General features: G+C 46.1%; 1 protein-coding gene across 1 annotated transcript in view; it reads right to left on the minus strand.

Moving 5' to 3' along the window:
• The window catches only part of LOC149342485 (roundabout homolog 3-like), a 307,670-nt gene that overhangs the window by 66,409 nt on the left and 226,037 nt on the right, over positions 1-15,224 (minus strand). Inside the window, exon 3 of the mRNA XM_089544885.1 lies at positions 7,526-7,636. Within this exon, the coding sequence (XP_089401011.1) occupies positions 7,526-7,636 (111 nt within the window). The remainder of the gene's footprint in view (positions 1-7,525; positions 7,637-15,224) is intronic.

A 15,224-nucleotide genomic window follows, 5' to 3' on the forward strand; every position in this document is an offset into this window, starting at 1 on the left:
TAATTTACCAAAACGAGCATCAGTATTTACAAGTATCAGGTTTTCACTCTTTCCTTTACTGTTCTCCTCCACTCATGCGCATTTTCTTTGTATTTTGGAAGAAGAGAGGAGGTGCGCATGCGCAGGCATTTGCGGCTGCTGTGAGCGGAGGTAGATGACAGCGTGGCAGCGGGGCGGATTTTCGAGCGCATTCGGCAGTTTCGCCGTGCAAGATGTATTTCTCGTGCGGAGATTTACACTTCCACTACGTTGCGAGCGTTTTTGTGCTTCGACAATGGCACAGAGACGATGTCACGTGTCACGTGCTGCAATGTGGGGCCTGAACACTAGAGCCAACACCTGTGCCAAGCTCTTCCAATTCCGACTTCACGAAAGGTAAGCCAGCAGCGACATCCGATCGTGTTGTGTGACGCGAAAGTTGACGTATACATAACCAGGAAAGGACATACCCGTCCTGTTACGTGAAGCAGCCTGTATTACATCATCGTAAGGAAATTTAGTGAGTGTTATTTTCAGCAAACGTTTGGAGATAGAAAAGATGCGAATAAGCATGCGTATACAAGCGACAAGCTCTTATATGCTCCAAGTAAACAGACTTTTCGAGGAAGCCTGTAATACTGCTGCATACCCAACAAGACCTGCGACCTTGCAGCATACTCAGACTTGTGCTCCAATTATGCTGTTATGCTCCGTGTATGCTTTTCATGTGCTTGTTGTGTGTATCACTTTGGGTAATGCCGTGTCAGATGAATTAATGTAACTGTCTTCTTCTGATCACTCGCACTAGGCGTGTTATATTAAACAATCATTTCTGTGGGTGGTTGAAAGCGTTACTCGTAGATGTGATAAAAGAACTGCTTTCGGCAGGATGCTTGAATCTTTTATGCTACTACTTCTTACGTCGACCACGCCGTGGGCATAGCCCAGTAGGAGAGACAATTATGTTTTTTTAGGCGATCCGCTCTGCCACGCGGCGGTGAAGACAGAAAGAAAGGAAAAAGGCAGACAACCTTGAAAAGGTCACTGTTCAGTGGGCGCTTTCGCCAACAAAAGCAGCAATAGGACTCGGCGGCGGCGACAGCGATGCGCAGCTTGACGCGACAATCCCCGTGGCTGTCGGCTGAGCTCTATTTCAACGTGACTAGGAAATATCAGATCAGCATCGTCGGTGGTTGCGAACGGACTGGAATATTGCAGAGCAGCCGGCGCGTCACCGCAATCCGCTGTAAGCATCGAAATTATGTAGAGAATTTTTCTTTTAACGAAGCGCCTCGCAGCGACCAGACAGTGACAGCGCCATAAGATAGTGATGGTCAATGACACTGAAAAAGCAAACGCTATCGAATATCAGAGCATTATCGCTCTGCGTGTGCGTTTTCAGGGACGCTACAATCTGTTGTCGAGTCATTTGCAAGCATAAAGCGAAAGTTACGAAGTTTATTTTTTTATTCCAAGTGTTTTATTGCGGTAGGTGTGATAAGTGGCTGAAATACGCTCATCGTGCGGACTTCGCGAATCATACGAGGAGATGGCTAAATATGCCCTACCGTCTTTCCTCGGGCCATTTAACTGGCGACTACTACTCGGACCCGACGATGAACAAGCTGCATTTGTCGGCCGCGTCTACGGTAAAAGACGCCAACGTATACGTGGCTAGCTCTCAGGATCATGTCTGCCGTCTATGTGTGTTTCTGCAAAATCTTCAAAGCGCATTTTTCGAGCTGATGTTGTGAGGATATTTCCTACGTCGTCATACAATCTAATCAAAAACCCCGAAGAAACGTATTAGGTTATTGAAGTTTACTTCAGTCCTACAAGCAACACTAAAAGGATTTGTGGAGACGAATCGTAGACACCAGTCGTCGTCGGGTCTCCGCAAATATATTCGGCTGGACGCGCTCAGCCAGGCTGGAACGGAACAGCGCTGCGCCGGCCTTGCAGTTAAGCAGCCACGAAATCCAGTCTGCGCGTGCTTGGCAGGCGTACTGGGACAGTCGTCGTCTTCTGCTGCCGGACCACGATGACACGCTACAGATTCATAGCATAGCGGATACCTGCTACTGAAGCGGTGGTCCTGTGTTCGAACCCCGGACCAGGACGAATTTTAGAGCGCAGCTCTTTGGCGTCCGTTCCTGGGTTTCGCGTCGTCGTCGGCCTCGTAACCAGCTCCGCCCCCCTTTCATCCGCAGCTGGGGTTGACTCACTATCGGCGTCAGTGGCATCAGTCAGTCGCTGCTATCTCTTCCCTCCTCCCTTTATCGTGTTGTCCGCTTGCTGCGCGCGCTTCTGCCCCCATCGTTTGCCGCTGGGTGTACACGCCGCCCCCCTCCCCCCTCTTCCTGCGAGTCTCCGGTTGTCAAAGCGCCGGCTCGAACTTAATTCCTTTCTTCGCTCCTCCTCCAATGCAACCCCTGTGCGGTGGCAATCAGAGAGCCAGATCGGTGGCGGCGGATCTGTATATGTGCACCTCCCGAGCCGAAATTGCCGCTGCCGTTCGCCCTGTGCGGTGGCAATCAGAGAGCCAGATCGGTGGCGGCGGATCTGTATATGTGCACCGCCCGAGCCGAAATTGCCGCTGCCGTTCGCCACTGCGAAATTATCTGCCAGTTCTTTCTGAGCCATGAGCGAGACGACCGATGGAAGTCCTCCGTCTGCTAAAAAAAAAATTCTGTGATAGCGCATACATGTGTTGCTCGATTTCTTTGCCTCAATCTATCGAAAAGGTGAAACAGCTTATTTGCTGCGCTCAAATTTCGCATTAGGAAGTAACGTAATCGTCGGTAATTTTTTTCTTTAACTGCGAAGTTTCTGAGAAAGCTGTATCACTTTCCTTTGTAGCCACAAGGCTGCGTTTGTATGGATGCCGATGATTAATTACTCCCTTATTATAACTCTACTCAACCTTGGGGGCTTAACCTAGAACATTTGACCAACTACTGCAACTAGCGGTCCGAATATGAGGATTTATGGACCGACAATTGCAAAGAAACTGACGCAAGCACACATAAAAGCGGCAACAGAAGCTGCGGCTAATATGATATATAATCGCATTCTACTCGAAAAGTGAGTCAAGCGTCTCCATAGTTTTTCTTAATGCAGCCAATAAACATTCAACTCGGAATGGTCTCAGAGGCTTGGAAGCGTGTTCAAGATCGCCTTCTGTGTTCGCTTGTGTAGAAAGACCGTTTCCCCGAGTATGAATATTTATACTGAGAGCCTCGAGGAACGTCTGCTAGGCGTGTCAACTACAATCTGATGCAACTTGTACGACTTTTACGGTCGCCACATTTATGAATAATGCAAGTCTTTAGATACACTACGTGGGTGTTTGTGATGCAAATGACTATAAGCAGGGCACTTCAGCACAAGCAACACATGTAATCGGGCCAATAGTGGAATTTCAATAAAAAAATTCCAAAAAATTCCAATAGTGGAATTTCAATGCATTTCCAATAGTGGAAATGCATTAGAAAAAGCGGGCCCTGCAAAGGGCAATCCATTTGCATTATTTGGCCGATTACCTGTGTTGCTTAGGAGTACAGCGCTTTTCACTGTCCTTGCTTTTGAGGATCAGCGCATTTGCTTTTCTTTCTAATGCTTGTAAACGTGACGAACATGCGCCATGAGTCCATAAGAAGACCTAGCTCTGTCGATATGACTTTCTAATTTTAGCTGACATGACTTTAACAGCAGTGAACTTTACGCTGACGCTGAAGTGGCGGATTGTCCTAAGCCATTAGGGCACACACATTAAAGGACGGCTCATGTAAAACTAACGAGAATCATAAGTGAACTTAACGAGGCGAACAAATTTGGGGGAACTCTAAAGCTCCGTGTGAAAGGGATGATACGATATCTTTAATGGATCCCTTCAGTGTCCTGGGACGCTCTTTGCATATCACTTCGACATGGACACTGTCCGACAAGAAAAGGACTCGCTTGAACCAAGTCGAACGTACAGTCTTTGTCAAAAGTTTGGAGCCCAGGGGGTTTGCTTCTGGAGCACACTGTCTGGTTCATAATGCATCTCCAGCGCTCCAAATTTGCTGAAGGTAGGAAGATTTATGGTCCTGCCTCCTCCAATGAGTACGGCTGCCACGAATGTTACAGGAGTCCCATTGCGAGGCTTAGAAGCAAACCCCCTGGGCTCTAAACTTTTGACAAAGACTGTACGTGCCTCGGTGGCCTAGCCAGAGGAGTGTCTTTAAGCTACATTACTGAGGCAGGGGTGTAGCCATGGGAGTGGGGGCTGGTTGTTTCGATGTCAGAACACCCCCTGAAATTATCTGAGCGCTGCATTCCCCCCCCCCCCCCCCCCCGTCCTTTCGGCCTTTTTTTTCGACCGTGCTATTCACACCGCATCGGTATATATATAACGTAAAAACGAAAACAAGAACAGTGTCGTTTTGTTGACAAGAATAGTTCCTGTTCTAATAGGAAGCTGAAGTTATTGCATAAAATAGCCATTCTTCGCCATCGCACGACGTATGGCACTCCTTTTAATAGTAGGCACAGTTCACCCAATAAAGCATTCCTTTTCACGTCAGCCTGCTTTTGCATCCTTTGCATTGCCTCAAATGTTCATAAACTATCGCGAAAATAAAAAGTGGATTCATTTTAAAGCGCGTGTACGTCCGGGCGCAGGTTCACATGCCCGAGTTCTGCGTGCAAAAATGTGTGCGTGCCTGTCCCTCTGGGCATATACGAGAGGATAATTAGTTTAGATTAAAAATAGAATTACATTTGCGCAACGGATTCCTGCACCATAATGTTTTTGTTTTGTTTGTTTCTATGACTTGCTGCTTCGCGTTTTTCTGAGCAGAATATCTTCTTTCAACGCTAGTCTCTCCATCTTCTCTTCCCCTTAGCTTCCGTAAACTGAGCGTTCTGCTTCTGAGGATTACCCGGCTGCGTAATGCGTACAGATTAGCTTGAACAAAACGTCAAGAGACAGGTCGGGGAAAGCGAGACGCACATTAGTGTCTCATGTATTCGCTTCTGCTTCCGTGTTTTCTTTATGCCGGAGTTTAAAATCCTTTTTTTTCCCCAACGTCTTCAGCCACAGATTTTGATCAAAAGCTTGTAGCAAACTGCAAAGTACTTTTACAGTCCCAAGGGAATCGCGAAAGCAGCAACTTCAGTTAGAATTTTCTTTCTATTTGATTTTTGTTCGTGGGAAAATGCAGAAGGTCACAAGGGTACCGTTACGGGCTAGTCGGTTTGAGATCACAGAAATGAATGCGCGGACAGAGGAGGATGAGGCGCCTGTGCCGCCTATTTTCGTGTTCTGTGTCCGCACTGTTATATTCTGTCTTTCCGCAAGTACCAAAACTGTAAACTAAATTTAAATTCTAAACTATAAACTAAACTGATGTTACCCCACTGGCGCTTACTTGCAGAAAAAATGTTTACATTCGATTCGAATCCTTAACATGTCCATGCATTTCCACTTAAGAAACCTGCGGGTTTCAGTTCGGATTCAGGTCAGCTCCACGTCATGCGTTTCGGGATTGAATAAAGAGAATGGACAAGCGTGGTGCTAGAGCAGTACTGTGGTAAGCACAGAGGCTCCAAAAAGAGTGATCACGAAAGAAAAAGGGGAAGGAAAAGCAAGCAGATTGAGGAGATACGGCTGATTGGCTGCGCTGCATTCGTTTAGGAATTAGAGGAGCGTACGGCCTAAAACAGGCATTCAGTGGACTATGCGTTAAGTGCGGAGTTCACTGAAATGACTTGGGGTGCAGACTGTGTTGTCTGATGGTCAGATGACTGCTACTGGGCAAAAGCTGTTTTTCTTTTTTTAGTGTTCTCAGATGGTTTTCGGCCTCTGCTACCGAGTTTCGGCCATCAACACGTAGGTGAATCCAGTTTTACCAAGAGTATCGGGATCATTAGGGTATTCTTTTGTACTTTTCAGATTGAGAAAACTTCTTCGCAATCAGCACCGACAGTTGCCTTGAGCTGTCGCTTGTGCCTACCTGCGAAGCTAACAGGCATTCATGCTACCACAATGCGTCATTGGCTCATGCCAACGTGTCATTAATTTGAATATGAGATAAGACGGTAGGCACAAAGGGTCGACATTCGTAGAGTGAAACACATCGCAGAAAAAAATCATCAGTCGCTTGGTGAAAAGTGCTGTATTTATACTGTGAGAGAGGACTATGATTTGGAAAGGGGCAGCGTTACTTCAGCTCTGACAGTGCCCTCCTTACGGCAGACGATGCCCGATGGAAATTCCTTACAGACTGTGTACCATTGTTTTTTTTTTTTTAGTATAAGCTAAACACGCGAAATAATGAACCCCTCGTAGCAACAAGTTGCGTGTAGAAGCTTCACCAGCGCTTGTAGCAGGGGGAATTGTAACCCTTTGGCAGCCTCTGTAGGCCGCTGTTAGACCACCTTCGGAGTCATGTGCTTCCGCCGCCGCGACAATGCACGGGTAGAATGCTTCTCAACGCAGAGACTTTCGAATAAGGCGCCGTCTCGGAGAATCACAAGCTCTGTGCATGCATGGCCAATCAGTGTACAGCAGAATCCGTGCTCAGCGTTCACTGATTTCGCGGATTCATATGCCTTCAGCGGATACTAAGCTCTCGCATTTTTTAAATAGTATACTATCAAAATGCACTCGCGTACGTTGGGGCTGAGTAGCGCAGGAAAGACAAAAATGCCTTGCGCTAACTAAGCTCTAATAATTGGGCCGCCTTCAAAGTTTAGTCTCTTCAACTCGGCGCAATGTCGAACCGTGCTCTTAAAAACCTGGCCTGATAAGTTGCCTCTGCACAAACGAAGCACACGGCTCTGTGAGTGGTGCCTGCGTTAGCGCTCGTTCAAGATTTATTCGTTGTTGTTGGTGAAAAGGGATCCCAAGAGCTTTTATTTCGGCAAAACGGAGAACTTGTTAAAGCACCGGAGTGCACGGGATTTACGCGTACTCATTCGAGCTTCACTGCGGACGGCTACAAAGGACTCGTTTGCAATGTAACCCGCATGCTACTATTAACCATCACCACCACCAACAACATCATAAAAGTGTGCACGCAACTGAAGTAATTCCGCAGGTGGCGTAACGCATCATTATTTGACGCCTGAATGCGCCTCACCGCAATTTCCTAAGTGCTAGTTTCGCGAGCTCTACTCTTTTTGCCTGGAAAGTTTATCGTGGAAGTTTTCTTAAATATATGGATTTTCTGAAAAAAACTACCAACTATGGCAGCCTGTTCAGAAATTTAGTTTTTTGATCCCTTTTTTTTTTCGCGCTCTTCACAGTATAGAGTTCTGCTGACGCCACGTGCGTGATTGCTAAACTTTGCAGATGGCGAGTGTTTTTTGTTTGCTATATTGCGTGATGTAGCAACACTTTTCGAGGGCAGCCAGCAGAGTTAATGAAAGGGCAATAGTTAGTCCACGTTCGTGTTTGAAAAGAATTTCGTCCTACAGGGGGCTAATAAAAAGAACCAAGGCGTAGTGCTGTTTGCATAAAATTTAAAACCACATCAAGTAGACGACAGTGTAGACTTACCTCCGTTAACTTCACAGGTGAGCGTCAGTGACTCGCCTTCCCGGTACGGACCGGCCACTTTGCCGACCTTGTTGCCGAACTTGTCCCTGATGACTGGTGTCTCCGGGGGCACTGCAAAAAGTTGTTTACACGTGAGCAGGCGAAAGAGAAGGAGAAGCATAAATAATGACAGAGTAGCAAGAGAAGCAAATTAAAGCAATCGATAACTATCTGCCTTCAAAAAGATGTTAAATATCAGCCAGTTACGACGTTTTATTACTGGTAAGCTAATTTTCTTAGTTTTTTAAACCTAAAATAAAGTTATACATGTTCCTTTTTTGTGAATCACATCAACACACAACTTCAGTATTATTTACGAATAAGAATAATCGATTAATGAAGAGCTTGGATAGAAATTCGATAATTCAGATATTGTTTATGGCAAAGCAAATAGAGTGTCAAATTTCATTATAGAGACGACTCTGTCAGCCATCCTAGAGGATCGCGCTCCATGTTTAAGATTGAATTTCAACTCCAAGCCAAAAACCACGCCTGCGTTGTAGTTAGTTGCGGACATTGCAAACAGACTTAGAGAGTTTGGTCGACCACACGATTTGAACACATTGCTTACTGTATTGTCGCTTAAGTGCCATGAAACTTGCTGATGCGCAGGTGCACTACAGTCACGAATAGTTTTACCACGTTGCATAAGAAGACAAATTTTTTTTTAGGCGCGTTGCTTAGAGCACCAGGGGCACATATAAAAAAGTGTGAGAGGGTTTCCGACTTAGTTGATTAATGTTGACACCAGTTCTCAGCTCTTTCCGTCGTATGACGCACTGGATACAGCTCACAATTTAGAAACTGAGACTTCTCCGCTTTTGTAGAATGGATAAAACATAGCACACTTTCCGGCCCCGAGCAAACTGCTTGTAGGAACAGAAACAATCGTGCAGAATTATATTCGACGTTTCCGGTGGTCTAGCATCAAATTATCGTTATGGAAGTGACAATACTAGATCGATTGTTTCCGTTCCGTTTTAAAACAAAAAATAAAACGGAAAGAAGCCACGAGAGAGGAAGTTTTGTTTTTCAGGGAAAGGGAACGTCAAGACGAACGCTTTTTGCTTCTGTTTTGGAAAAGCATTAGACCCTGGAAAAGGACGTCAACAAGTGATGGGCACATTTGGCTGTGAACTCAAGTAACAAAACCAGTAAGTAACCCAATCGTTTTGTCGCCAGAGTTAAATTAATACGTTGGGAGAGTACTCATCCTCAAAGACTGTGAGAGGAAAAGCCGGTACAAATGCGCAGTTCTTGATGGCAGACGCCATGCTGGCTTCAAGAGCGTTATAGAACAAAACATTGCAGACCCATAAATTAGTTGATGCGTCATATCTTTTTTTACTGACCCTGTATGCCACGAGGTATGCCTAAAGATTAGTGCGCGCTCACCACTTGTGCATCGGTAGGAACAAAGAACGTCGACCCTGGTTTGCCCACCAGGACTACGCAGGATTCGCGTTGTCCTTTATGCGCTTCTTGTGTCCATTCTGGACTACGAAACTGCGCAGCGAGTGAAATATTGGCCTAATATCGCACGACGTCCCCAGCTACATGCTTTGCTCGTATGCCCGAGAGAAACAATGCGTTCGCCAAAGCGACGAGAGCGAGAGAAAGAGAGACAGGAAAGAAAGAGGAAAGATAAAAGAAACGCGTCATGGTAGACGGCGAATCCATCTGGTTGCGTACATGTGCATCGGGACCCTTTTACGTAGGCCCAACGTGTCCGGCCAGTCGGTTGCCACACGGTCGACGCATTAGGGGCATAGTGCCAGACCGAGTCACGTCGGCTGTTTTCTTCGGTAGCCCATATACGCCTCCGTGATTGAGCCACCGTTTCTTTTGATGTCTGCGTTTGTTGATTGACTCGCCAGATTGGCCACCCCTGATTGAGCAGAGAGAGGAAAAGATGGAGACGAGCCAGGGGTTAGCGGGCCGGCTGCCATTGATGGACAAACACAGTTGCAGAGGCGGTGTGTATACCATTACAAAACCGTCTCGTCCACAGCAAACATTGGCGTATTTATAAAAGCATGGGACCATCTTGCGCAACAGCGTCATGCTTTATGGGTTGCATTGATAACTTCACCATATCATCGGAGCTCCGTCGCTCCCACCTCCCAACATCATTCGCTGCGTTCATTTCGACATCTATAATGTTTTGTGGTCGACAAGAGTTTCGAGACTTAAAAAGAGCTTTTGACATGTGCGCTGCTGAAACCAGACGGTGGTCGGAACAAGAAACAACATTTGCGTGGGATTTGTTGCCGTCTTTGGGCCTCCTACGCGAAGATTTTGTAGTGTGGGTTTTTCCCTTCTCGAGTATTCGTTTTGATTCCCTTGATAATCATGAAACCTGTGGTGTAAAGGTCAGAATACAACCGAGCAGAAACCATATAAAAGTGTATAAACAACGTACGTGCGTGTCTTGTCTGTACGCGCAGCTGTGTACGCGTGCGGATACGTGCACCAAAATCATTACATCCCGCCGCCTTGTTTGCTTGCCATTTGCAAAAGGCAAGACGGGGCTCCAAGTCTAAATACGGGGCCAGGAGTTAATGTCGTTGCCTCATATATGATTTTTGAACCCTGGACACGTGATGTAAGGAGTGAAAAGACGCTAACTACCGCAAGGAGCGTCTTCAGCGCGCCCGTGCGGCTGCACTTAAAAGTCATACACCTTTCTTTCGAAGCTTTTTCCTAGGTGAAAAGAAAGCTGCTTTTCTTTTCACGTCAGCTACATCTTTTTTTTTTTTGTCGTAGCACTGTTCTATAGTATGCTAGGTGTAATTATTCTACATTTCGAGATACATTTTTGCATTGAGGGAATTCCCTAGAAAACTTTGTCTGACGTTTGATGATGCCTAATTACGCGTGAGAAAGAATTTGAACATAATTAAAATGTCGCAAGATTTATGGCCTAGTTCATGATGAGTATATATTTTTGATAGATACGCGTGCCCGAACAGCTGCTGCTAAATTTAAAGCTCACCTACACTCAAGAGTATGCAGTTTGTGGCGAAACTAAGTTTGGGAAAGTTTTTCAGCTGCGGCAGGTAACATAACCCTTATATAATTTCTATGTTCAGTGACTTTTCCACTCTAGTCCCACCTATGGTGGGAGAAAGGTGAAGGAGAGGAGTCGCATAGACGGGCGCCGGACAGAGCACTGACGAGCTAGCTCCTGAAGTGTCGCGTCCAAAAGCCGTGGTAGTGCGGAACGTTCTCTGCAGTTTCATAACACATTTCCATACTAACCTCTTCCGCAGCCACCGAAGACGATTAAGGCGCCCGTAATTAGACAGCAACACTAGTAGGCAGTAAGACAGTAAGTAGACACCGAATAAGTGACCCCCCCCCCTCCCCCATTCATGCCTTCTCTTCCTTCTACTTTCTTAGTGAGTTAGTACTTAGTTCGGCTTACTGCTATGAAGCTTACTGTGTTATAAAACGAACTTCACAGCTGATTAGTAATTGGATATGGCAAAAGCAGAGGTTCTCACTGCTCTCAGCAGGTTAAATTTGTCGCAACCGCCTGTTCATGTCTTTCTGGGTGAGTTTTATATAGTACGGATTTTTTATGCACTGCCCATGATGTCTTGTCCGTTCTTCGTTCGACGCATTCTTGGTGAGTCAACTGCCTTTCACTTCACTTTCTTCAATTTCTTCACTGCGGGCCAGGTTGGACTAAACTAAAACTAAATTAGAACTAAACTAGACTAAACTAATCAAAAGTAAGCGAAAGAAGGGTTTACAGCTTGGTAAGGAGGCCTAATCGATCAAGTACCTTCTCTAGTTTACTTCGTCATGTAGTTTTTATACTTAGTTCTATAGCCCAGGCTTCTTGCCTAGAGTAATTTATTGCAGCTGTTCTTGATAGGATTGACGAGGTATTCTGTTCCCCAAAAGCACGTCTTTATTGGCGAGAACCCTTTTTCACCAGAACGCAGTAACAGCAACCGCCAACTTGAGCTCAGAAAATGTGCATTGTATTCTGAATGGGGGCAGCAAGTGCAAAGTGTTGCTCAAGAAGCAGCCTGTCGATATGAACTTCTCTGGTTATGACCAGCACTTTCTTTTTATTCCATTCGGTGCAGTACAAATAGGAACTACACAATGCAGATTAGCGGCAGAGATACCGCCTCAGAGCTTCTAGCGTTGTGTCTTGCTTCTTAAATTGTGGGCGGAGGACAAACAGAGGAAGGAAGTCTCACAATTGGTAGTGGAAGCAAAGCAATCTCTGCGCTAAAAGCTGCACAAAGCCGCACAAAGCTGCAGGAAGGAAGTAAAGATATATGAACTTTCACGAAGTTCTTTGGTCCGATACTACAAGCAGCGAAGGAAAAAAATTAGTATTCATGCGTCATTTGCATCTATACGTGAGAGGTTTCGAAATGCATTTTCCCTTCTGTTCCGTCCTAATCTCGAGCCACTGGGCTCGTTTGGGCTAATGGGCTATGCTCGGCTGCCTCGGAGGTGAGAAAGCTAACCAATGCCGAAATCCCCGGACAAAAAAAACCGTCCGATTCAGCTCCCGCGTTTTCTGGGTCTTAGAGAGGAGAAATCATTTAAAATATCCGCGTCATTTGCCGCGCTTTCGAAATCATCCATTTAGAAGAGAGCACGGGACTGAGCGCTGAGTAGAAAGACCAAATGTGGCTGGCCAAAAAAAAAAAAAAAAGGACAAAATCATCTGTGTGAAAGGTGCTCTGCGACCGTTCAACAAAACCGATGTTCTCAGAGCACCACGGCGCGATCCGGCAGCTGTGGAACATCTGCTATTCGAGACTATCGGAAAAGACATTCCTTTTGCCATCCTCGAGGAGGCACGAAGCGATAGCGCTTGAAGAAAAGCTGAAATTTGAGAGCCAGTGGTTCGGGGAAGTTCCGGGTAGTATACGGACAGAGCTCCTCTTTCGTTGTAATACGCATATAGAAAATTTGCATTATATCAGGCAAGGGCTTCTTCCAGGGACCATCGGTCAGGCTTAAATATATCTGTAATCTCATAGAAAGTAAAGCTTGTGCTTTCGTCGTTTGAGTTGCTTGGTTTATCGAGTCTCCAGCAAACTACGAAGACACGAAGGCAAGATTTGCAAAGCACACACAAATTCACGCGTTGTGTGCTCACAGACAAAAAAAAAATCTCATTATGATGATCTGTTCTACATATGCCCTACATACGTCAGGAAGAAAAATCGAACTCTCTGGGGAGAGTGGGTTTTTCGGTATTAGCTCTGCGTTTAACTAACTGCCTAACGTGTGTGGTTTCAAACTTCAGGAAGGGCCATCATTATAAAGCACATGAAAAGGTTTGTACGCTGCCGCGGTGGCTCGGTGGCTCAGTGGCGCTCGGCTGCTGACCCAAAAGACGCGGGTTGGATCCCGGCCACGGCGGTTGAATTTCTTTGGAGGAGAAATTCTAGAAGCCCGTGTACTGTGCGATGTCAGTGCACGTTAATGAACCCCAGGTGGTCGAAATTTCCGGAGCCCTCCACTACGGCGTCTCTCATAGCATTAGTCGCTTTGGGACGTTAAACCCATAAACCAAACCAACCAAAAGTTTTGTACGCTACCAAAATATGAATAGGAAATCTTTCGGCGCGAAATAGTCGTGTTTTTTACGTCGTAGCAAGCAAAGGCAAGACAGAGCCAAAGGTGTGCCAAGGGAAGTTCACATGGTAACATGCAACGTTTTCGAAATATTTTTACAATTAGAAATCGGTATCTACTTTCATCATCGCCAACGACCATTTGTAAAGCGATAGCGCTAAGGATCCCGTTCAGCGGTGAAACCGCCGTCGAGAAAATCGCGATTGCCGAGAGGTTCGTGACGTCACAACTACATGTCCTACAGCTGGTAATTCAAAAACCTCACAACGGTCGCACAGTGCAATAGTGATGACGTCACTACATAATTCCCTATTGGTCGTGACGTCATTCCACCACCATTGCGTAGTGCCTGTGAAGAAAGAAAAGCTATTAAGCTGGAAAGAAAAGATGATGGGGCGGGGCTGGAAGCGCTACCCCTCGACCACTGAGACACGAGTTCAACTAGCTTAAAGGCTTTGTGTGTCTTGTGGTAAATAAAAAAGAAAATCGAGTAAAGAACTGAGAACGGATATGCAAAGAGGACAGCAGGGCGCTGAAGGGGCAATGTCATTCCACTAATGCGGAGCTTAAGCGACCCCCGAACTTTTGTTCATGCTCTTTAGCGTTACTTTTCCTCTTTATCTTTTCGCCATTACTCAGAATAGCATTGCAGGTGTTGGCTTCCGTCTACCTTGACGTTCGAAAGTGCGCTGAACGCGTTAATCAGCTGCTGGGCCTACATACTCAAACCTATGGGGAACGTTGTACTAGGCATCTTCGTATAAAATTAAGCACTTGTGGCCATTAAGTGAAATAAGAAATAAACGACTATTTCCCGCCGCTGATGACTCATGCAAGCTTTCGATATGCCACGGACCCCCATCGCCATAAAGGGGGACCCGTGTCGTTGCATTGTCGAGCCTCTGGTGGCTTGCAGGATCCGAGTTGCGTTATCGACTCTCTCTATAGGCGTATGTGAAAATATGTATAAGGGGTAGCGCCACAACTCACGCAGGTTAGGGACGTTCCACCGAACATATAAAAAGCCCAGGAATGCCTCTATTTGGCGTTCAAGGAGCGTGCTTCAGGGATCGTAATCCGTGAGAGAAGGGATAATGCATCCCGTATTACAAGTCGCCCAAAAGAACCTAAGGCTAACGCAGCCGACTAATCGTTTTTTTTTTTTTTGTTGGCAAATCCTTCAAGCAGTGGTGAACATTTAGAAGCTAGGACACTCTCTCGTCATGGCGTGGATATCAGAGGACATCAAAAATTGAACAGAGAAAGAAAACGGCAGTGAAAGAGCCACCTGCTCTAGCAACTTGAGAACAGCAACAACAACATCAACAACATCATCAAAAACAACAGTGACAACAACGACAGCAACAACGACAGCAACTGGGCATTGTGGCTGGCCAGTCTGCATGCATGGCCACAGGCACCGCCTCACGGACTCAGAAGTAGGTTGAGTTAATTTGCAGTGCCTGCTCACTCTTCTCTACCGGGGCAATTTTCTACCGCATCAGAGGAGTTGGCTTGTTCTCCTAAATTTCAATGCCTTTTCGGAACATCTTCTCTCTCGTAGTCTTTGTCAAAAGTTTAGAGCCCAGGGGGTTCGCTTCTAAGCCTTGTAGTGGGACTCCCGAAGCATTCGTGGCAGCCCTACCCATTGGAGGAGGCAGGACCAGAAATCATCTTACCTTCAGGAAATTTGGAGCGCTGGAGATGCATTACGAACCAGACAGTGTGGCTCAGAACTAACAAGTGAAGGCGGGCTAGTTGGTGATTGGCAATGGAGGTTGACAATGGAGTGCATACTGCAACCGCGCTTTAAAACGACGAGGGACGAAGAGAGGAAAGCACCGGACAAGACGCGGAACTTCAACGAAGGTTTACTACAGGAAAATCACATTTATACAGGAATAGTAATCACACCTGATGAACAGCCGATACCATCAAATAACACAGGCACGTGGCGCGCGTGGCACAAGTTAGCATCTAGATAGTTAAATTCTTTCTTGGATAAAGATACGGAAGTGGAGCTGATGCAACGGTCATTTTCTTT

Source organism: Amblyomma mixtum, chromosome 5 (assembly GCF_055824585.1).
Source record: "Amblyomma mixtum isolate Tamu chromosome 5, ASM5582458v1, whole genome shotgun sequence".
In the NCBI taxonomy this organism is placed as follows: Eukaryota; Metazoa; Arthropoda; class Arachnida; order Ixodida; family Ixodidae; genus Amblyomma; species Amblyomma mixtum.